This window comes from Amblyomma maculatum, chromosome 9, assembly GCF_055883805.1.
Source record: "Amblyomma maculatum isolate TAMU_Amacu chromosome 9, ASM5588380v1, whole genome shotgun sequence".
NCBI lineage: Eukaryota > Metazoa > Arthropoda > Arachnida > Ixodida > Ixodidae > Amblyomma > Amblyomma maculatum.
The window spans coordinates 63,255,361-63,279,924 of NC_139352.1; the positions used below are offsets into that span (position 1 = coordinate 63,255,361).

A 24,564-nucleotide genomic window follows, 5' to 3' on the forward strand; every position below is an offset into this window, starting at 1 on the left:
AAAGGAAAAAAGGGAGGTGGAAGTGAAAGGAGAAAGAGAAATAGGTAGCGCACTGGAGGGCGACGGGGTAATTTCGACCACCTGGAGACCTTTAATGTGCAGTGAAATCGTACAGCACACAGACGTCTCTCCGTTTCGCCTACATCGAAACGTAGCCGCCAGCGGTCGGGTTCGAACCCGGTTACTCCGAAACAGTACCCAGGAGTCTTAATCACTTAGTCACGCAATGGCGAACATTTATACTTAACCAGTTCAAGGTCATACCTCCTTTTCGAAGATCAAGCTGCCGGATGATTCGGGGAAAGGCATTGTTTGTCATTTGAAGGTGCACCCCACGCTGACCTTATAAATTGGTTCATAGAAAAGAAAAAGCACATATCCGCCACACTTTCTCAATTCACACCTGAACTGCGTAGCAACACTGTGCTCTAGTTCCTTGAAGGTGAAATGCCAGCACAAGCTCACCTTAGCTCGAGGTGGCGTAGTAAAGCTTCGATTCAAAATTTTGGCCGTTCAAGCTTGGTTTGAATCTAGTGATACGAACGAAAGCTGTGTTAGCATGGTTATGTATGGTTTGACAGTTTTAATTAGCATGTGCGATAGCCCCTGTAACACAATATTTTAAATCAGCATTTTTGTTTCGTATTTGTTAATAATTGGTTCACAGGAAGGGAAAGGCGCAGTATCTGTCACACTTGCTCTGTGGACACCTGGACCGCGCCGTAAGAGAAGGGACGACGATTGGAGTGAAAGTGGAAAGAGATAAAGGGGAGCCGTAGGGGAGGCCGGGCTACGGAGTAATTTCAACCACCTGGGGATGTTCAACTTGCGCTGACATCGCACAGCTTAAGTTGGATTTTGGGGAAAGGAAGGCGTAGAATACTTTTGGGTGGACTTAACGGAATCATGAATACCTCCAAGTAATCAGGTCAAGATCACACATTTTTGAAGCCAAGCAGCCGGACAGGTTGACCTTAACAGATACATAGCCTAATAAAGCTTTTGTTTGAAGAAAAAAAAATGCAACCATCGCCGATAGGCGTTGAATTGCAAGACCGCAAACCGTTATTCATCGCAATTTAATTTCGCATAGATCTCGCGAGACGTATCGTTTGATACCACCCGCACGTGTCTACAGCCAGTGGTTCGCCAAATATGCACCCTCAAGCAAACACGAATTTAGGCCATTTTGGACCCCCCAAAAGTCGATGGTGCGACTACTTCATCAAACTGAGAGTAGGTTAAGGATTACAATTTTAAGCGTACGAACTCAAATAATTGTTTACACGCCATCCATAGGGTCATAATTTAAGCTGAAGAGATATTTAAATTGATATATGAATTAAAGCGTACCTCCAACTGGCGTTCGATTGAATGGCATTAGCTGTCCATTATAGTTCGACTGATTGGCATTAGCTGTAGAGTAAAGTTCCCAACTGCGGGACTGGTACTCTCTTGATTGGGCTGGGGCAGGTGGGTCACCGCCGCCAGAATTTTTATCCGTTGTAGGCCGTCATTGCACCCGCCACCGTTTCGGTGGTGGACGACGGCTGTTGTGGCGGCGCGCGTTTTTCTCTCCGTTTTCTTTATTTTCTCTTCTGTCCGCACGAGGCGGCGGAGGTGGCTTAGTTACAGAGCCAGAAGCAGGCCCGTGCATTTTCTTTTCCTTCTTCCTACATCAACAACACCTTCCCATATGAAAAGAGAAGCTGAATTGTAAGTTCCTACCAAGCGTAACGTCAGACAAACCCAGTCAGTACGCGGCCATGTAAGCTGCCAGCTACCGCCTGCAAGCGTCATGCTGGTGCATAGAGTTTTGTTTAATTACACTATCACAGTTACACCGAGTAAACTCAACACGCAATGAGAGCGTCAAGAGCACAGACAGGAACCGAGGAACCAGTGCGCAGCATCCTGCGGCTGTAAAATATGGCGCCAGACCTCCTTTTATTGAAGCGACAACGCGTCCTGTCCGGAGTGTCACGGTGTCTAAGACGGTGCTCATATGATCCTCTTCATGTCCAACAGCTGGGTGCACATGCGCACAGCAAGCACCAGCCGAGACAGGTCCATGTGAGCCTGCTCCCAGGCCATGGCAGACTTTCGGGCGTCCTTTATCTTCTGCGCCTGGTAGGCGTGCTCGTGCAGGAATGCGAACGCCTTGCCCGCGAACGCATCCTCAGGGTCAGTGCCAAAGGCCATGTTCCTGCATAGCAGACATTACAGTAATGAAACTTAATTACCTTTTTTGGTAATGAAATTACTTTTTGGTCAGGTGATTTAGTAATGTAATGAATTACTTTTGGTAGTAGTTTCGCAGCAAAAGTAATTAATTCCTTTCGAAATTACTTTTACTAAAGCGCGCTACTAATCCTTAGATAGACAACAAAGCAGAGTGCCGCGAAAGCAGGAACGACGTGCGGCAAGCCGAAGCCAGCGTAACGCAGCGGCGAAAGGAGACAGAATTGGGCATAACAGTGCATGTGAGACCTCGTGTGTAGCAGGGTCACTTAGTGCGGTTATTTCCGGGCAAACATACTCCAAGCAGCAGTATACAAGGCGCCAAGGCAATGCCGAAGGGACAGATGTTGCAAGAAGGCTTGAGTTGAAAACTAGTTGGGAGCGCGGCACAGTGGCACTCCCTGTTGCGTCGGCTAGGGCACAGTAGTGCCTGGTTACACTCGTCACCACGGGGCGAGGGAGGATTGGGGTTGGGGGAGATAGGCGGAAGGGTCCATGGCGTGAGCCACCATGACTTGGGTATTACTGAGCAGTGAGTACAAGGCGCTCACGTCGATTCTTGGGACTACGGAAGCAATAAATAACCTAGCTTCTTCGGGCCCTTCAAATGGCAGAGACAGCTCCGGACCAGCAAGACTCTGGGTTTGCCGGTCATTTCACGGTCGTTCGACCATGCTTCTGCTTTTTTTTTCTTGCTGTTGTCTTGTTTTCGTAATGGCAAGTGCTGTAGGAAAGAGGGAAGGTTGGTTGGTTGGTTTGTGGGGTTTAACGTCCCAAAGCAACTCAGGCTATGAGAGACGCCGTAGTGGAGGACTCCGGAAATTTCGACCACCTGGGGTTCTTTAACGTGCACTGACATCGCACAGCACACGGACGCCTTGCTTTTCGCCTCCACCGAAAAGCTGCCGCCGAGGCCGGGAGTCGATCCCGCGTCCTTGGGAACAGTAGTCGAGCGTCGTAACCACTGCGCCACCCCGGCGGGGTGAAAGAGGGAAGGAATAGCTCTCTGGGACGGAATTTGGCGCCAAGATGAAAGAATGTGTGTACTTCGCGTCAGGAGAACAAATTGTTTTGGTCTATCTTACTTAGTCTTGCATGAATGGAAACCAGAAAGTAATTTAAAATTAATGGAATTACTCAGTAGAAGTAATTGTAATGAAATTTCATTACTTTTTGGGAGCAGTAATGAGTAATGTAATTTCATTACTTTGCAATTTTCAGCAAAGTAATTAGTAATGTAATTTATTTCCTTTTAAAAAGTAATTTTACCATGTATCCTGCATAGACAGCAGTAGCGAGAGCACTGTGCTTTCAGCAGCATCCTTGGTACAGACAGGAGGTAAGGTAACATACGAACCTGTTTTTTGCCACGACAAGAAAATATTTTAGTAGACAGGCTGCCATAAGGTGCCATGCCAGGGAATACATCAAAAATGTTGAAATTCGGGCAGAATCTGATGACACGTAAGAAATCGCTTAGTGAGCAATTCATAAATTTTTTTAAAAAGGCACTAAGCCTCGAAATATAGCGTATCTTCCAGAAACAAAGAAACAACAGAATAGTAAAAAAAATTAACACTTTGAAGTTGACTTGGCAAGAGCTTGATGCCTCAATGGCGTCCGGTACAAATGAACCCCAGGACTTGCAGTTCTGTGCGCTCACCTTACGTTTGCCTTCCCCAGTAATCCTTCCCGCTTGATGAAAGCCCGTTCAATCAGCATCATCCTTTCGTTGACCATCCGCCTGGTGGATTTGCTGAAGGAAATGAACCAGCAAGTCAATTGTACTCGGCGAGCGTTACGAGATTTTGGCTACTCACAGAAGTAATTCGAAAGAAGTGAATAATGATAATAATACACAGAAAGGGAAAGGCGCAGCATCTGTCACACTTGCTCTGTGGACACCTGAACCGCGCCGTAAGGGAAGGGAGGAAGGTGGGAGTGAAAGTGGAAAGAGAAAAGGGGGAGCCGTAGTGGATGGCTACGGAGTAATTTCGACCACCTGGGGATCTTTAACGTGCGCTGACATCGCACAGCACAGGGACGCCTCTTCGTTTCGCCTCCATCGAAACACAACCGCCGAGGTCGGGTTCGAACCCGGGTACTCCGGCACAGTAGTCGGGCGTCTTACCACTGCAGCACCCCGGTACCGCGGCGGGGTAACTCATTCAGGGTGGTGTCATGCCATATGGCTTCCCATTTAGCGTTCATCTGTTAGTCATGTTGGACGTCAATTTTTACAACAGGCATGTCGTTCTCACTGTAGGCATTTATAGCGCCTTTAAGCCTATTTTCATTCGCTAATTGCTTTTATATGCGAGAGGTACGGCATATGCGGTGTACGAAGTATACGCGAGACATACGGGGGTCGTTACCCCGCACCTCAACCAAGATGTTACACGAAGACAGCGTATTCAAAGCAATTGCAACACATTCGCAACTGGCATAGTAGCGAGCTGCATTACTAAACAGTTTAATTTCTTCGTCATCAGCCTTTTCCCTTCGGCGAGGCAAGGGAGGAAATAACTTCGTCTTCATCTCCTCGTAACAATATTTTTGTTTAAGTAGGTTTCGGGGAACGGGAAGGCGCACTATCTGTCTCACTTCCCGATTGACACGTATACAGTTACAATAAACGGCATAGAACTGGAGGTAGTACGTACGTCGTCGGTGCTAATCGCATTCGCTAATTATCCTCCAAGTTAACTAGTCGATGGGTTCTGAATGAGAAACTAAATGGTACGATATAACCCTGAATGCTACACAAAAATGGGTGCGTAAAAATTACAGGGGCGTAGTAAGTCTGCTTACGTGCAGAAATGCGAAAGCATTTCAAGTTTCGTTCCTAGTTCCGTTATGAGTTCTGCGTTTCATTGCTCATAACTATATGCTTAGTTAACGTTGCTATAAGTGGTCACATTCGACCAAAGTCGAATATCGAAGGTCAAAGGGCCAAATCTTGGCCGAGACCCATCCAATTTTAGAAGCTACCATTATGTTGGCTATACCGTGACTATATTAGAAACCGAATTTGGTCTAATTTGGCCGAAGTCAAATTTCGGGGGTCAACGGGGGTAAATTTCGGTTGTGGCCCACCCTAGCTTGGAGGTCACCACCGAAGTGGCCATACTCGAATTAGGTTAGAGATCAATTGGTGAAATTTCGACGAGGCCCGAATTTCAGGGATGCAGGGGTCAAAATTATGGTGTTGGCCAATCACCCAAATTATTGTGTTGCAATACAGATATTGCTCTATATAAATTAATTTTAATTGTTACTAGTGGATCAAGCATCACAGCTGCAACGAGGCTGCATTGTGTATTGTGGTTTGTGACTCGTGTTAGCTTACGTCCTCGCGTAGCGATAACAAGATTTTTTCAATACGAATCTACTACGGCACATTTAATCTCCGTTGCAACGATAGCACGTGCGCTCACTCTATGTAACTGTGTCTTTAAACTCCCGCGTTTCAAGAGCATTTATGACAACTAATATTACTCAGGAGAAGCCATACCAACTAACGTCGAAAGATTACTTACTCAAGCGCCTTGTTCTTGTCCAACCAGGACTGGAAGCTTTCAGCCTGGCGCCGAAATTTGTTGGCCTCGTCTTTTAGCCAATCTACAGAAATCATCAATAAGCAGGAAATGGCATTATAGTGCCAGTAATTGAACATAGGTAATAATAGTACTAGCTGGTGTTGTGACCGGGGTTCCGGCCAAGGTTTGTGCAGATTCTGCAGCAGCTCCAACAGAGACGGGCCTACCGGACACTGGCGTGCGACCGCCGCCAAAGGCGCCGAAGAGGCGGCGACGGCGACAGCAGCTGGGTCGCCCTTTGTCGCCTGGTGCGGCAGCCAACACCCCTTTCGTGACCGAAACAAGCTGCCTTATTTCAGGCCTTAATTTCTTCTGGCGCCCACAACGGCGACTACAGGGAACCTTTCCTTTTTTTGGAGCATTCGGAGGCACGTGGCCGAGCTGCATTGACCTCTACCGCCGACCCCTAGAGACGGGCGGGTAACCTTCTTGGAAGTACCGCTAAAGAAATGACTTCCACCAACGGCTAACTTCTCAGGCTGTTTCAGATTGGTATAGTGCCTATAATGCACTATGTGCTAGGCACTGTAACCTTCATGCGGAATCTCCACCGCCAGCACAAGATTGTCATCGACAGCAGAGAGGTTAGCCCTCGCCACCGTAAGATGTGCAAGGAGGTCCGAGGCTAGGGAACCGGCGAAAACCGACCGCATTCAAGCGGCGGAAATGTCTCCGCGGAGAGCTTTGTTTTCTTCCTCCAAATTGTACCGCGCCTTAGGAGAAGGGAGGAAGACGAAAGCGAAAGCACTTCAACGAGCACTGACATCGCAAATCACGCGGAGTCCAGTGTCCTCGACTACATCATCCATCATTAGCAATAGAAGCAGAGGCCTGACTAGGCCGGGTGAAGACAAAAACATGGCTCACACACGTGCAACTAACCCGGTCACGTGTCAGCTGCCGACACATTGTCCAAACAAATTTCCAAATCTCGTTCAGCCCCTAACTTCCTGCTCCCCCTGAGACGCTTGTCGGCTTTCTGAATCCAGTCAGCTGCCCTTAGCGGCCATTGGTTATCTTGCCTTTCCATTGCATGCCTTGCCCCTGCCCATGTCCGTTTATTCATGTAGGATGTCACTAACTTAGTTTGTTCCCTGACCCACACTACGTTATGGTCTATCAAATTTCAACCAGTTTCGCTAGTAAGACGTGATGTTGGGCTAGTCGGTTCATGGTTAAACAAAACAGAACTGCGCGAAGGCAACGGGACGAGAAAGCACGAATACACACACACACACACACACACACACACACACACACACACACACACACACACACACACACACACACACACACACACACACACACACACACACACACACACACACACACACACACACACACACACACACACACACACACACACACACACACACACACACACACACACACACACACACACACACACACACACACACACACACACACACACACACACACAAAGCGCAGACTCTTGACTGTCATGTTGACAGAGCAATGAGGTTGACATAGGTGGTTGCCGTTTGTCCCTTGTTGATAGGAGGAGGAGGATACATAGTTATAACCATGAACCGACTAGCCCAACATCACGTCTTACTTGATTACATTTCTTCTACGTTGGGCTCTACCACTCCTCCTATCAACAAGGGGCAAACGGCAACCACCTATGTCAACCTCATTGTTCTGTCAACATGCCAGTCAAGAGTCCGAGCTTTGTGTGTGTCTATTCGTGCCTTCTTGTCCCATTGCCTTCGCGCAGTTCTGTTCAGTTTCGCTAACTCGCGTTGAGGAATCCATCACTGTATTTGATCTGTCCAGCACATACAGCTGCGCGATGGCAGTTAACAAAAATCACATGGAAGCCCTCCACCATTAACGACTTTTCCACCCTTCACTCCCTCCTTTATTCCTTTTATCACTGCCGCTGTAAAGGCTCCCAACAAAAATGAGACTGTTACTGAGCCTTTATCTCCCCCCCCCTCCCCCCCTGAAACATTTATGGCTACTGCAAGTGCTAGCGAGAAGAGGTGTATCACTAATGCGCTCACCGAGGGATATGTTGTGCTTCGACAGTTCTCGACCGAGCTGCTGGCCGAGCCCGCCGACGGCGGTGTGCAGCTCCTTGGCCAGCTCGACCACCCGGTACGGAAGCACGGCGTCCTCGGCCAGCCGCAGCGTCATCGCCCCGTTCATCTGGCAACAGCGAAGCGTCAGCGCATACTGTGGGTCCAGCTTGCGCGCGAACAGCTCGCCGTCGTCGTACGCCGTGTGGTAGGAAGGGAACCAGCCCGAGGGACGAGCCTGCAGGCGACGGCAGCGAAATACGTCGATAAGTCCAAGTCGAAAGATGGAGTTGAACGACTGGGAGCACCAAATATTTCTGACTGTTTTTGTTTGCGAGTAGAATAAAAAATCTGCACAACAAAGTTTGGGAAACACTGAGGCCAACCAATTATTTATTCCCTTGTTGACAAAGGGAAAGCGAAGTCCTTTGCATGCTGCTGCTGCCTCGCATTTCAATCATTCCGAGGAAGGGATTGAGTTGGTTCCAAAACGTTGGATGAAAATGAGTTGCTGAAGTGAAAATGAATTGCGAAATATCTGAACAAAAGTTATATCGCTCCGCTGGCAGAGCTCAGGAGCTCACACAGCGGAATTTAGTAATCACTGCGATCAACATATGATTGTGATCTAACGTTACTAAGCAGGAAATCCGGGCTTCAAAAGAAACTGCAGTAGAAATATTTCCGTTTAAGGCAAGCGCAAAATTGCGATGTGACAATTTCGGTGACAACGCACACCGCACTCGGTTACAGCGTCTATGAGTGTGTGTAACATTACCGAGTATAAATCTTCAATTTGCAAATATGATTTATATCATTTATTTGTATCACAAAATGCATAAATCAGTTTTGAATAAGCTGTCATATGTTGCACGACCAGTCAAGGCAGGAAAGTAACATATAGTGACATCAGAAAGTATTAACGCTCGTTTAAAGAAATGCCATGCTAGGATGAATTGCAGCAGCAGCAATAAAAAAAAAGAAAATGTCAAGCAATAGTTTCCAATTCAAGGCCAGTATGTATAGCTTCGGTCTCTATATGTGCGGTATGAATGAACTTAAAAAACATTTGCCGACAATTACATTACTTCCTGCGAAATTTGAGCGCAGCTCATCAGCTGTTTTACTTTTTCAATAGAATGAGGCAAAGATTTCAAGCAAGACGTGTATGTACAGTTACAGGCATATTTTATAATTTTTCACACATATTCCTTCAAGAAATACTCTATTAACAGTTCTTGACTGTCATGAAGGAAGCTTTGCGGTTGGAGATATGAAGACCGCAATTAAGTTATCGGGAGGTCGCGGAAGGCAGCGCGTGGGCCCATGGGAACGTTGCACGGCGAAGAGATAGCGGCGACTGACTGATGCCGCTGACGCCGCTTGCGAGTCGAGACAACGTGGCTCTGAGTTTCGGCTTGGGATGCAGGCACCGTGATCCGCTGATAGCGAGCCGGCGATTCGGCAACCGGAGAACACCGTCGCCGCCACGCAGGAAGGGGGAGGATGGGGGAGGGGGAGGGGGGGGTACACGCAGCAAACCAACGTTACTAGAACAAACTCTGTGTTCTAATAACGTTGCAGCTAATGGTGGTGGCAGGAGTGCGCGAAGCAATCGGAGAACACGCGCGGTCGCTGCCACGAAGGAAGAGGGGTGCTGAGCTGGAGGGCTGAAATGGGGCGGAGCTGGTTACGAGGCACGACGCCGACGGCGACAACGACGCAAAACGCAGGAACGGGCGCCAAAAAGCTGCGCTCTAAAAAACGTGCGAGTGGCAGGGCGCGCCCCTAGCTTTGTTCAGATGATCAAAGCGTGAAGGACAATACGGTGTTCAAGGGTTGAACATCGTACAAGTACACCTACGAAACATGCGCAGTTAGACGAAAGGGATTATTAACAATAGCATGTGGATAACATGGGACGATTTTAGTTGATGTTGCGGTTCAAGGAAAAATGCAGCGAGCAACGTTACCCGGAACAGGCACTAAAGCCCTGACAATGTTGTCGAGGTGAATATCCTGAGGGGATGCGCCATACTAGTTTGTTGGAAAGCAAAAGGATTAAATTGCGAAGCAGTGCGTAAAAAATAGATACAAATGGCTAAAAATTACAATTCTTAATAATCAGCTATTGCTTCTTTTCAGACATTTGCAAGTGTCCCCTCCCCATTTCCACAGCAACTCTTTGTTTGTTAGATATGCAGGTCTCTACACTCTTAATCTGGTTCCACATACCAAGTTGAACCTACGTGGAACCAAATTAAGAGTGTACCAATTCAGTTGTATTAATTTTTTTTCGCAGACCAATATAATGCCTAAATCTGTTTACAGTGTGTACTTTTCATTATAATATATATAAGCTCATATGTTGTTTTACATATAAAAGATATAAGTTGCACGTTATGGGCCTTAAGTTGATATAAGCGTTACGTTTCACGATATTTAACTCGGGAAATCGAAGCAAACGTCCGTACATACATAGCATAAACCATAACCAATGACACTTACTCTGCATGCTGAGGCACCTTATTTATTCGGTCAACAACATGAGGTTTTCATCCGGCAGCAGGGGCAGGCTCAGACCAGATATTTCAGCAAGGTTATTAGTTCGAATAAAATCGACTATAGATTAATGCTTTCCGCGCAAACATTAGAGAATGGAGACTACATGTGTGCTCTGAAGTTTTGAGAGATATAGCGTTTAGTGAAGTTGGTCAGCATGTGTGAAGGACAGTGAGTACTGCCAGAATACTGAACCAGTTCGGGTCCCGGAGTTCAGACTAGTGGTAAGGAGCCATGACCGAACGACTGCCAAATAGATTATTGGAAAGCCGAACAGTACATTCTTACTCTAAAAAACTTAGAAGATAAAGAGAAAAGTTAACCAATCATTTATATTTAAGAGTATGTGAGATGGTTCGAAGCGAAAATTCTCCACGAAAAAAAAAAATAGCAACGCTATGACACGCTGATCAATATCGTGTAACGTTCCAAAGGTGTCCCAGGCTTCCTGCAGTCATTGCTAAATGACAGCCTGTCGATACCTTGCGGCCAGAACCATCACTGTAGTGCTCACCCCCACTGGGCGGAAGGTGAAATCCACTGATGGTATGCCCGCATAGAAGTTGAATGCCGCATGGTCGCCAACTCCGTGGGTCAGCGGGATGCTGCACAAGCAAGGAAAGTATTATGTTTCCCGCTCGGTATGCAAGTTATATATTAGCTGTTCCTAGACGCAACGTGTATTATCCGGGGCAACATTGGGATATTATTTGAATTAGATTAGATAAGCGTTACTGACTTCTTTCTAAACACTATTGCAACTTACCTTGTAAACAAAGCAATGATACAATTTTTTTTTTTACTTCTTGGTGATTCAAAAAGAAAAAAAACTCGGCGACTACCATAGGTGCAAAGCTTGCTTAATTACAAAGCATTATTTTGACGCGAAATCCATACACTGTAGCAACAACTAAATGAAAATGCTTAGGCTCACTGGAAGATGCAAATTAGGCACAATTTCAGTCGGAATGTTAACTCACATGTATGCATTGCATTTATTGGGGAAACCATGAATAGCACAACATACGCTCCGGTAGTGACCAAGCTTATACAGTGTCAGGAATAACAGGGAACTACATTCCGCACCAGAAACAATTCTGCTGCAGTTGGCTGACTGTAGCGGAACACTCGCAATATGTCATGCTGGCTGTAGCAGGTCAATTATCACACGTGGTGTCTTATTATTGAGTTCTGTTCACCTACGCTTCAAAATTTGCATGAAAAGCTTCGCATATCGCATGTAAAACATAACTTCCCGTTTCTTGCCCTGATGACGAAGGCATATGCTTCTTACAGATATGCCTGATTTTTGTTCACTTGCTTTTTTCTGCTCATTCCGTGGTTTCAAGTTTATCCTGCTGTGCATCCGTCCCATTTGCGTATTAGGCAAATTAGCACTTGAAATTGACACGCCCTCACAGGAGTCAGCCCGCGCAAGTCCACGCGTGTTTATTCGTAGAAGTCGGCCGTCGTGTAGCGAGTGGCACCCGTCCCTACTGCAACAGGTATCTTAAACGTTTACCAAAAATAGCCAGATGAATTTAGTGGAATGAAATGCACGCACGAATTGATCAAATAAGGAGTATTTGTCAAGCTCTTTCAAGCCAAACTCGTTTAATGGGTAATTTTGTGACCTTCAGTGTTAGTTGTTGCTCGCTAGCAATCTCAAGTGACGGCCAAACTACTATTGAAAACAGTTCAGATAGTTTCGATCTGACTCGGGCAAGCTTACCATTCCTCTTTTTAGCTTACTATTTAGCCCATCATTAATTTTCATTAACTCTTGTTACTGTTTCTTTTTGAGCAGTTATGCATGCATATCATGAAAGCACGCGCGTCATAGAATAAATTTTTCGCGTAAGCGCTTGGGTGCTTCAGCCGGCAGAGTATGGCGATATAAAACCGTCATCATATACGTTGGTAGTTTCAGGGATTTCGAACGTAAGCGTGTTCCGCACATTTATGTGTCCGGGTATGAAAAACACTTCAGTCCTGCAGTAACATGTGGGGCATAAGCATCTGTGGCCCTGTGTCAGCCCGCATTTCCACGGTCTTTTTAAATAGACACTGAAAACTGAGACAGAAAAAGATAATTTGCTAATGTGGTTCTCCGGGATTTACCGCCCTTGTTCCTACACGTGTTCTTCAAGTGTCTTTCACCTTTTTTTTTTCGCCATGTTAATGTACACTGCGGAGTCCTCGAATGTCGCGCCGATGAATTGGCAACACCATAGTTCGCGCCCTCGGTGCACAACTAAGAAGATGCACGCATAAATGCTTTAAACATATGTTAGTCACAGCGAGTCGGTGAGGCAAGCAAATAAAAAAGAAAATTTGTATCAAAACCATCGGCATGTGCCCCGGACCGATATTACGCGATAGAAGTTCCTCCAGGTTCGTCAGTCGTTATTACGAGATATCTACATCCCCAGTTCTGGATCGTCACGTGTGATATAAAATCACCTACGCTGTCACAGGAAAAGCCTCTTACGGAGAAAAATGTGGCACGAAAGCGGATGGATAAAGAACCCGGACGCATATTACGAGATAGAAGGTGTCAACGCCGGCAACACAGGACTTGGTCAATGAGCTGAAGGTAACACGAAAATATAGTTATTATTATACAGTTCCTGGAAGGCCTAAAAACAATCAGCATTTAAGACATCTTTGCGATATGCCAAAAGAGAAAACCGGTTACCTTCTGCCCGCCTTTTCTTCGTCTTCTTATTTTAATTTTCTGTTTTTACATCTTCTTCAGCTACTACGAGGCCGTCAAAATGTATTACGTAACGCGCATAGCCCTACGTTCTCATTACTAGGTCAGCCCATGTGCCGTCTCTCCTATGTTGGATGTTCCCTTCTGCTAGAGTTTCTGGCTGTCACTTCAGTATGTGTCGAATAAGCACAAAGTCCATATTTGGGAAACAAACATACCAAGGTCGCTTCTTTTTCGCGGCCTTCTCCCACGATTGGAGTAGCGTGCCGTCGCCGCTGGGAACCTGACAAAAAAATGATAGGGTCAGAATTTCATGCAGCCTTGACATTATTTAAAAATATGCACTCCAAGGATCACTCATTGTGCACTAGTGCAAAATGAGTGATCCTTGGAGTGCAAAAGCTTTGTAAAAGCTTTGTTAAAGCTGTGTAAAAGCTTTATTAAAGCTTTGTAAAAGCTTTATTAAAGCTTTGTAAAAGCTTTATAAAAGCTTTGTTAAAGCTGTGTAAAAGCTTTATTAAAGCTCTGTAAAAGCTTTTGCATCGATGCAAAAGCTTTTGCATCGCTAAACATTAGACCCTTAACTTGAGACATCGAGCTAAAGTATAGGTTGCGGTTGGTGTGCAGAAACTATGGGAGCGAAGATGACGTAATGGGGCGAAAGTGCGAACATAGGAGTGAAATGTATTAAAATAATGTAAAAACTTTCCCAGGAGAGCCTCTCAGTGCAACAGCCACCTGGCCTTCCTCTCTAGACCGGCAAAGTTGGTAAAATTAAGCTGTTTGCTGACTCCCGCAGCCTTAAGGGCAGCCTCCCAAGATGTTTGGGTGGGTGGGCTGACAGGCGTTAAGACATTTCGTGACATCAACCCTCTTTTAGCGTCATTGAGGAGCCTATTAGTAGCAAAAAAAAATCAATCGCTGTCATTGCGTGCAACCAATAACAGGCTACGAAGCCGATTCTCACTAGAATCTCTACTCAGATTCCTGAACAAGATGTATTTCTGTGCGAAATCCACGTTCCATTAAATTTTGAGGGCGGATGAACGTGCACAAAACAAAGCGATACGTTTAGTGCGCAGCCTGTTAGCGCAGGACAAAGTTTGACGCAGCTGATATCGATGTGCGATCACCTTTGCTGCTGCACCGTAGACGACTTCTCGAAGCGTTGGTGATGCGTGCACAGTGAAGTTGGGTCCTGCGCCAAAACAATAAGACAAACTATTTTGAATAAACTCGAGTCTTCCCTTTTTAAGAGTAAATTCGATAGTGCCTGTCACGCTGCTTTCTCATTCCGTGAATTTTACGCGTGTTTTGGTTTGGTTTGGTTTGTCCCAAAAGCGACTCAGGCTATGAGAGACGCCGTAGTGGAGAACTCCGGAAATTTAGACCGCCTTGGGTTCTTTAACGTGCACTGACATCGCACAGCACACGGGATGTGCGATGTCAGTGCCCGTTAAAGAACGCATGTTTTGTTAAGTGTAAAAAATGTACAGTTGTAAGACAAAGCGGTTTACAAGACGCAGCCGGTAGAAGAGCTTGGGACAACTAGGGTGCCTCGATGCCTTTCGACTCCGCTTCCAGAGTGAGGACACCCTTTGTACCGCCCCGCACTCGTGTGTGTGGCGCGGCGTTTCTACGAGGCGATGGCGGCGTTTCCGCGCGGCGTTGCAATGCGCCGCTTCGGTGCGGCCTTCCAGCGCGGCGTTCCGGCTCGGTGTCCCGGCTCAGAGTTGCCGCGACGTCGTACCCTCCAAGCTCTAATCGGGCCCTTCCAAAGCGTTGACTTTGCCGCAGGGTGCCCTCACTCTGTCGACATGCCACCAGCAGCCAGGAATCGTGCACTGACCGTGGTTGCCCCACCAAACTCCTCCGCTAATGGCGCGGCAGTCTGGTGGGGTGGAGTGACTGCTCCAGCCCCGTAGGATCAGATGCAGTCACTCCATCTCACTGATGTCAGTGCACGTTAAGATACTCAGGTGGTCGAAATCAAATGTTTCCGAACGGCGAGTGGGATCCAACATGCCGCAGGAGAGAGCAGTGTCTCCAACCTGAAAGCGGAAGCGAAAGGCATCGAGGCACCCTAGAGAAAACTGCATCGACACGTCATCTAGAGACAGCGACTCATGAATGCCGATAGGATGTGGAACCGTCACAATTGTCTCGATCCCAATTAGCTGTTGTTAGGTGGCACTGCAATGAAGTTTTGCTTAAAGCCCTTCAAGGAGCTTTAGTTTTCTCGAGGTCTGCCACCAGCTGCGTGTTGTATACAATTTTTTGCTCACGGCTGTGCATTTGTTTATAAGAAAGGACAGGTGCAGTAGCTGGCACACTTTCTTCATTGCATGCTGGCACCATAAAAGGCAGGTCATGTTTGCTAGCGGCAGCCGCAGCTTCCAATTCATTTTCTTTTGAGGGTTCCTTGCAAAGATTTCGAGCAGTACTATTTAAAAATGCTAGTGTTTGTATGTGCCAGCAAACACACGAATATAGACAGGTGATTATACCAGGTTGAAGGAGCAGGCCTTAAGAGCCGTTTCCGCTCCAACAAAAAATTACAACTGAAGACAGTTCTATTACTCTAGGTCTTGCTGGCGGTCCATCTGTTCTGTAAGTGACGTCCGTGCAAAAAGGAAGTTGTGCATGTACCATTATTGAGGGCTTCCACTCACCAGAGGCACAGCTGTCGACGTTCACGTAGCCCACGGCACCAGAATCTAATAGGACGATGTTTTCCTGTCGGAGGTAGTAAACAAGATATATATGCACGCCGATACTGCCATAAAGCAATTAAAAAATTATTATCTGCTCGCTACTCGCGAAAAACGTTACGTGTCTGGAAACAGTGAACACTAAAATAAAAATAGCAGCCTTACCCAGTCGGAAAAAACTACAGAACATTTTCTGATGTTACGACAGAATTTCTGTGCGGTTTTTGTCGAAAAACCTGTTGTGACAACAGAACATTCTGTCGTAACATCAGATATTTCTGTAGTTACAATAGAAAAGTACTACAGAACTACATACAACAGAAATATACTACAGAAAAACTACAGAACTACAGAAAAGTACTACAGAACTGCAGAAAAATCTGATGGTTACGACAGAACTACATGATATTTTGTCTTATTTTTGACACAGTTCTGTAGTTTTTTTAGACTGGGTAGCCGCGTCTGTGGTAGGACATTCGCACTGTGCGTGCATAGATTGCTAGGTTGCGATGCGTTTCAAAGGCGAGCTGATAGCAGCGACCAGCCGACCAATCATAACTGGCTTATGAGTCACAGCGGTGGTCATGCCACAATCATCGCCATGTGCACAGCGAAGTTCGGATTTCAGTGCGAGAAGCATCAAATCTCTCTCAAGATAGAATGCCTCCTCAGAGACCCCCACGAGGTGGGAGGGTAATACGCATATACGCTTTCTGAGAAGTAGGAACACTGCTGCGAGCAGGATGCTTTGTGGTAGTTGGCAAAAGGCTCCTCATATATAAACGCTTACTTCTATCCACAAGGATAGAAATGAGTTTAGTGGGCCAAGTGGGTTAAGTGAGTCAAATGATCCGCTTTGCATGGGGGAGGTTCGGGGTTTGATCCGCATAGCAGGCGGGTACCCATCGGTTTCCGAAGGGCAGCCCTTGGCCTGGTTTGCGGATTATATGGGCCGAAATGATTGGCAAATGAATAACTGACATCATTTTTTGTGAAAAAAAAAAAAGGTTACACTTGGCTACACCGGGACTAATGCGAAAGACGGTCCACTTGGTGCAGTTGATTGAGGCCTGATTCACCTTTTTTGTTTGTTATTTTGTTTCTTTCTTCATGCTAGTGCTTTATTGTATTGAAAGCATTGCCATTCTGCACGGCTGCTGCTGCCAACAAACGGGTTTTAGGACCTGTCAAGCTGTTTCCGCAGCTTTTTTCCTCGAACCTGTCCGCTCTCAACTGTATTTTGCAAACGGAAAATAAAGCACTTACTTACTAGTTACACTTGTCAAGTTTCGGGTGACCCGCCAATTCAAACTATGTTCCTGACCCGGGTCAAATTCGGGTGCGACCACCGAACATTGAGCGATGTTCATTACACTTGGGTATGAATTGTGGTCCAATTGGGACGAGGTTAATTTTCGGGTGACTCAGGCCAAACTTTGGGTGTGACCGTCGAACTGGGCATGGTCCGATCAATAAACCTGAATATCAATTTCGATGCAGTTCCCCTTAAAGCCTAATTAAATATTATACATCCTTAAACTAACGTAATCAACATGCTGGACTTCCTATACATCGCTTTCTAAATTAGCGCCGGCTGGTGATTGGTATCTTGGATGATGACATCAAAATCCTGTTGGATCAGTCTGATTTGTTCCATACGATTTGCGAGGTTTTCGCTAGGGCGGGTTCGGCTAGACGAACGCTTTCGTACTAATAAAAACATGCATCATGACCCTGTTTGGCCAAAGCTGCCCTTGCAACATAAAAAAAAAACATCACCGCAATAAATAATTACCTTATGAGTGTTATTTTCAGCGCGTGATTGATTCATCGTAGCCTTTCCCTGCAGCCGGTTGCGGTCGCCTCATTAGATTAGCATGAAATTATGACATGAGAAATTGTTACCCTGTCGAGCTTATTGCTGTGCAGCTGCAATTCCATAAAGCAGACTTTGAAGCCGATAATTCCAAAATCGCGCTTTATCACCCAATGCAGGTACCCGACCAACCCGGCGTTCCGTATCACGTGGAACAGTGTTCCTCATGTCCGGCAAGGATGATTCTTGGACTCGTTGGTAGAGTTACCTGAATCTGACGAAGCCTGAAGCACGAAAAAGACAGGGACGTGAGCGATGTGTCTTGTGTTTCTCTCAAGCCCCTGTCTTCTTTTCTTGCGCTTCAGGCTTCGCCAAAATGAAGTCCTCAAGTAGTTCTTTTTCAAAAAATGAGTGCCGAGCAAGACACGCCAGAATAAGATGAACTACTGCTTACTGACGAGAAAGTATTGAGGCGTTGTTTTGCGGGGGTATTGATAATGACGAATTCCACTGCACTGATGCACTGATGGATTCACCCCCCCCCCCCTTTCGTTTCTTGTCTGATCCCCGACAGTTATGCCTTGTAGAGAAGAGCAAACAGCATCTGTACATGACCACGCGCAATTTTTGTGACTCACTGTTCAAGTGTAAAACAAGAGAGGATGTACTGGGAAGTAAGAAGGTTTGAAAGGTTGTGTCTGTACAACAAAGAAAAGAGGATGTCGATTTGACTACTGAGTGATATTTTGAGAACGTTGCATTTCGGGCGAGTTGGTTTTTCATAATGTTTGGAACTCTTCGCGCACACAGATGGCTGGGCAAAAAAACTGAAACATATAGGCGTAAAAGGATGTCTATGCGTACCATGCGCCTGTGCCTGCCTCCTTTCCTGTCGTGTTTTTTGTACACGCGAAATGTTCCAAGCACACTGCGGTATTTAAGGCTGCTCCTCTAATCAACTCTGTCCTACTTCGGCTATTTCGGACCAGATCTAGCTAGAGCATCACCTTTACGTGCCACCATGCTGGACAAGACAATTTCAGCCGCCTGAACGGAAAGAGATATTATCCTCATGGTTTGGTCGTCAAGAGCGCCTTGCTATAACTCACCTGAGCCAGCAATTTTTCTCGCACTCGTCGCTGGACGGTAAAGAATAATCTGAAGTTCCGAATAGGCACCCGAAAACTCTAAGGTTAGATATAGAAATAGGAACTGACAAAAGTGCTAGTCTCATGAAAAGAAGAGCTTGAGTGCTCGGCAGGTATAACCAAACCTTTGCTGGCTTCAAAATTCAATTTTGTCATCCGCTGTTATCTTGCTATCTCGCGAATACTATACTTTATACCAAGCATGCATGGTAGCATCTTTCGCTTCTGATGCAAAGGGCACAGAAACGACTTTCTCTAGAGAAGCAGGCATCAGGCCTGAGGAAGCAAAATTACTCCATTACACTCAATAGGCAAACAGTTCGCTAACGGGCAGTGTCTTCTACACTGGGCTTATATCCAATCACTATTTATAAAAGTGGTTTTATGCGCTATCCGGAGGTTTCATGGGGAAACTTACGCGGCCAATTTTGCTGTAGAGAACATCAAGTGCTTTGAGCACCACAAGTTTGCATTCATCCACCAACTTGGTTACACTGTACCTTGGTCATTGTGCACGTTCAAGAGTCATACTGCTGATATAACGAACTTACACTGATATAACGAGCTTCTTTACACTGACATCGTCGCCTCACTTCAAGATGGAACAATTTCGAGAATAGTTATCAGGCTCTGTTGTCTTTACACACAGTAAACACGAACACAGACAAATGGACGACAGACATAACAACCAGTTCAAACTTCAGTATATGTGATTTTTCCCAACAGTGATTCGAAGTGTTACATCTGATGACAGTTAGGTGCTTTAGTTATAACTCCAAAAGCGCTAATTTCAAATTTCGACGAAGTTTAGAAGCGCTGCTTTTAAGAGGAGTTAGATCCTCCGCTTCAGGCTGTGCCAGCATTAATTCCAACTTAACGGAAGAGTTGCAATCGCTACTTCAAACTTGCATCAAGTTGAAAGGAGTACTAATTAGGGACCGTCATTCTATTTTTTGTTCACGTAATGTATTTGCCTGCAGTCTCAAATAGTCATGGTACGTTTTTACCCACGAGGGCCTAAGTCATTACGGGAAGCCAGGGAACAAGTAGGAAGCTCAGAACACAGGAGGCTCCGCCATGCCCGCTATTACAGGCACGACAGGAGCGCGATTTACCTCGACCCACTCAGAAGAACCGGCGAATGCCATTTCGCCGGCCGCCCACGATGCCAGCACGATGGTCCGCCGCGGAGTCCATCCCTTCTTCAGCATGGCGCCCAGGGCGTGGCCGAGTTCGAGGAGAGCTGCTGTCGCGGAAGTGGGCTCAGCTGCTCCGACGCCCCACGAGTCGTAGTGGGCACCCGTGATGATGAAGCGATCTGCATCCAGAGAACATGGATGGCTGAGCTCTTCAAGATTTTTGAGATGAATGGAAGCACGAGAAAAATGTTTTCATCGCTCGACACCAGGCTGAACGATCTTTATATGACCGGGTAGAGGGGAGACTGCGATATTTGTACAAAATTCACCTTTTGAGAAACCGCAAACACAAGCCCACAAGAAGAGAACTATTTGAGTCTAAACGATAAGTTATTTTATTGATATTGTACTGTCTTACTAGAAGGCAATGTCAGCAGCAAGTGAAACAGAGCCAATGGCTTCGGAAACGCTTTTATAACATTACATGTTTAATTAGCATAAACAGTTCAGTGCTCTGAGATGGCATGTTGACTATTAAGAGAAGGGGTATTGCAAAATTCCTGATCAGTTTCTACCACCCAAAGTAATTTAACCTGTGCTGACATGGAGCATTATAGAGGTGTACGTCTTTCCAATCCGCCTACACAGAAATGCTGTCTCTGTTTAAAGTCTTCATGTATTGCTCCTGCCAACTTATGCAGCATGCATCGTATGATTTGTCAACCGCTGTCAGTTAAAATGAAGCCAAACCACGTAAAATCAATATAAACAACGCAAAAACAGTGCTAGCCGTACTACCGGACGATAATTCGAGAATAAACTTAACCTGTCATTTTTTTTTTTTTTGCTTCTGTCGCTTAGGATAAACAATAGCGGCCAGCCGAATGATTTGTAGAAAACTAACAGTTCACCCAAGGAGTGATTCTCGTGGCAATTCAATTAATTGCCAAAAAGCAGGCTTTTCATCTCAAGCAACGAAAAACCGTTTAGAATGTAGAAATGGCATATATAATGAGAAATTCTCAACCTAAAGAATAATCAACGTAGAGATATGCGTTGACTGATAGCATTTGAAGCATTAGCTGTTTAATCCGAATTTTTGCACTCCTCCTTACTTCTCCCTCCCTCCTGTCATCTCAAGGAAGGTAATAGAAATTGTCCATATTGAATTCTGTAAGCGAATGATAACTTCACACGACCTGTTAAGCTCATCGTATCTGAGATCGGCTCCACTTAACAATCTAATATCACTATGAACTCTTCTGGTGGTTACAGGGCCGTTCCGGAGGTCATAGAGCGACGGTAGCAAGAACTCGATGTAGGAGCATGGCGGGGAAAAAATCAAAGCAATACAATACAATACTTCTAAAAGCAGAGAACATCAATCATTATGTACAGGATGTCCCAGCTAAACATAAACACGCTTTTAAACAAGACGGACTGTTCAAGCTCAAAAAATGTTACTGTCTTAACCGTCATCCGCGATCCGCCACCGCGTATTCCGCTGCGCATGATTCTTGAGTGAAACCTCGCGTCTATGGGCGCCTATAGGACATACGTCTGTGTCGGCTACGAGGTAGCGAAGCTACTTCAACGCCACAAGCCCCATTTATTCTGATCAGCGCCCCCGATGGTTATTTGCGTTTGTTTGGTTCGCGATATGTGTCCACAGCTGGTCACGTGATAACTTTATTAGCGCCCAGAAATAAAGTTGCGCAAGTTACATCTTGGAGAAGCCTGTAACGGCCTTCACTGGCCCAAGAATATTGGAAAATAAAAATATTAACGAGAGCATTATAGCCAACTTGAAGACCATTTACAACTTCTAAACCGGCACTCTGCACTCCAAGTCAGTAACTAAAATTTGGATTGTCAGACTAGACTAATTACCACAAATAACAAAAAAAAAACTGCTGATAGGGCTACCAGCTCTCAACCACCCGCACGGTTGGCTTCGCTGGACTGGCCGGGAGGTCCAGCCTTCGTTAAAAGCTTGGCCACATTTAGTTGGGACACCTTACATGCAAGGTATTTTGCACAAAGGTAGAAGCCCGGCTGAAAAACAACGATGCATGCAGAATACCACTGTTCTCAGTGGCACAAAGAAAACCAAAACCACCTGCCTCAAAAATGCATAAATGCGACTACAGGCAGCCCGAACCGACACAACGCTCTTCATAGAAAATAACATTAAGCTAACCAATAAACGCTAGCGAACATTAGAGAGATTTAGCTTACCGTGATCTGCAATCCGCCACCGTGACCCTCTACCGCACGTGGGCGGGGCGCACAAGCTCATTGGTTCCGACGCGGCAGGTCTATGTGCCGACATCAAGTATTTGGCGCCATCTATCGGCGTCAAGGGGATCTGGGCATGCGCGGTGGAACGCGCGGTGGCGGATCACGGTAGCGGATCGCGGATCACGGTAAGCTAAATCTCTCTATTAAGCTAACGAATTCCGTATCAGATCGAACATTAAGGTTGAATAGTTGCAGGAGTGCAAAAATATTGGCAGCAACGATGCGGCCCTAACATCCTGTTGATAAAGGATTCTCATGAAAGCTATTGAGTTTTCCTTGCAGCAGCGACGTAACGTGCTCGTTCATATTTTGCCGCGACTGACGAAATTAGAGCTGATACCCATTTTAAACTGCCCGTACTACTCACCTTGCTCGCTGCTGCCTTTGACAATTCCCAGCACGCTGTTCACGACTCTGGTCACTCTTCTGCTGAATACGGACATTTTCACAAGCCTGTTATGGAGAACAAAAATTATAACGTTACTCATTTAGAATTTATGAAAAATACTCGGCATTAGAAAGTGAACCTTGAGAATTTCTATGGCGCACTAGTTAATCTGCAGTTTCCGCCCATATCTAGGGCAGATCGTTTTAATGAATGTCTTAAAGGTATCACATCTATCAATACCAATTTGAATAAATTATGTAAGTAATTCATACAAGAAATGAACAGAAAAACGCACCGTTTCAGGAAAATCAGAGCTAGTTCAAGCCGTGGAGCTTCTGTATATTAAAGCAAAATAAAAAAAAAACAGCGTAGCATTGCTTTGACTACACAAGACAGCCATGTTTCCGTGAAGCACTCCATATGAGCATCACATATGGAACACAGGAATGAAGTTCACATGATACAGGAATTAAACGCAAATTTTTCGCGCCTTCCTATGGTTTCCGCGTTCTTTTTCAACAGTGTTCACATTACTTCAACATGATGTGACTGACGTCGTACAGAGCCCATATGGGTTTGGATTTTACTTTGTGCGTTAGCCATGTAGCTCATTAGGTCCCATTTATTTTATATTGTTCTTGTATACGAACCATGTGAAAAAAGAAGAGAAATATGGGGATCTTCCTATGAAATATTTAGTCAAGGCTTATCGAAATAAACAAGGAATAACCGGCCGATTCTAAGCGTATTCGGCTCATAGAAGAAGACGTTGGCCTCAACATTGTGGAATATATGCACTGACCTGGCGAAAAGTGACTAAAGCCTCTAACGCGTCTAGTGCTTTCTGAAGAGTTTATCATTTAGAGGAATGTAGCGACGGTGCAGATTCACGTCATGCAGATTTGGCTCATAGTTGACGAGAGCTAGCGGTCACGTTGTCGGCAGTCGCCACTCCGCCGCTACTTCGCATCTGCCATGCTCATGGCTGCCTGGTCACTTTTGCCAAAGACGGGACAGATATGCACTGTTTCCGGTATATATATATATATATATATATATATATATATATATATATATATATATATATATATATGTATATATTTGTCAGATGCACAGTCGAACTTAAGGCCAAACTCTAGGCTGTTTCTTATCTTACTGAGGTTGGCTCAAAGGCGACTTGCCATCTTTCGGTCAGTGTGTAAATACGCATTAATAGGACCCCTTCCTGAGGCCTCTTTTGGAGGGCACTTTTCTTAAGGCAAGTACATGCTCCCGTAGTTCACTCCTTCACCTGAACGCACGGTGCATTGTAAAGGCATTCTCTCTGCTCTTGCGCTGCATAGCAACTTTGCCTGCGATGGGGCCTAGTTCGTAGGGCTCGCTTCGCCAATGCTATGCTTCATCACATCCGTAGCCTTAAACTTTGAGACAATGTTTGCCTCTCTTCCGCTGAGTTTGTGTATTGAGATGTACGCGTGTACGCGCCTCGGCGGTGATGTGCGAACATTCAGTGTTCCTACTGAGACGTAAACAATCTGGCCAAGCCATCTATTGTGTATAGAAAAATACACACATAAAGAAAACCCCGTATAGTTGCGCATGCCTAAAACGTATTGCAAAGCTGTTCGTGTGTGTACTGAGTTTTTTTTTTTTTTTTTTTGTGATTCATATCAACATATTGCTATAATCAGACACATACTCTCGGTACCATACGCCTTTAAGCGCCTCTTCATCACGCTGAACGCCCCCTTTCCAAAGGAGCTGCTAAGTATCATGGTAATGCACTACTGATCAAAATCAACAAACACAGCGGGCGCTGCCATAAGTATATAAGGTGGTTCGGATTAGAGGTGCATGTCTGTAAGGTGACTACATATACAGGGCGGCCACGTACCTTCCTT

The 24,564-nt window shown here is 45.6% G+C and overlaps 1 protein-coding gene across 1 annotated transcript; it reads right to left on the bottom strand.

Moving 5' to 3' along the window:
• Window positions 1-1,999: 1,999 nt before the first annotated feature.
• Window positions 2,000-22,718, bottom strand: LOC146179203 (N-acetylated-alpha-linked acidic dipeptidase 2-like). Its single transcript, XM_084579847.1, has 10 exons — window positions 22,643-22,718; window positions 19,951-20,153; window positions 15,833-15,896; window positions 14,294-14,358; window positions 13,379-13,443; window positions 10,959-11,049; window positions 7,868-8,120; window positions 5,781-5,862; window positions 3,905-3,997; window positions 2,000-2,206 (listed from the first exon to the last, which is right to left on the bottom strand). The coding sequence occupies exons 1-10, from the start codon at window positions 22,716-22,718 to the stop codon at window positions 2,002-2,004; spliced, it is 1,197 nt and encodes a 398-aa protein (XP_084435973.1). The 3' UTR covers window positions 2,000-2,001.
• Window positions 22,719-24,564: the final 1,846 nt, after the last annotated feature.

Coding starts and splice junctions, on each gene's coding strand:
- LOC146179203 (XM_084579847.1), bottom strand. CDS start 22,718: ATGTCCGTATTCAGCAGAAGAGTGACCAGAGTCGTGAACAGCGTGCTG. Junction 14,359..15,832: donor CGTCGACAGCTGTGCCTCTG/GTGAGTGGAAGC, acceptor GTTTTGGCGCAG/GACCCAACTTCACTGTGCAC. Junction 11,050..13,378: donor GCGAAAAAGAAGCGACCTTG/GTATGTTTGTTT, acceptor TTGCTTGTGCAG/CATCCCGCTGACCCACGGAG.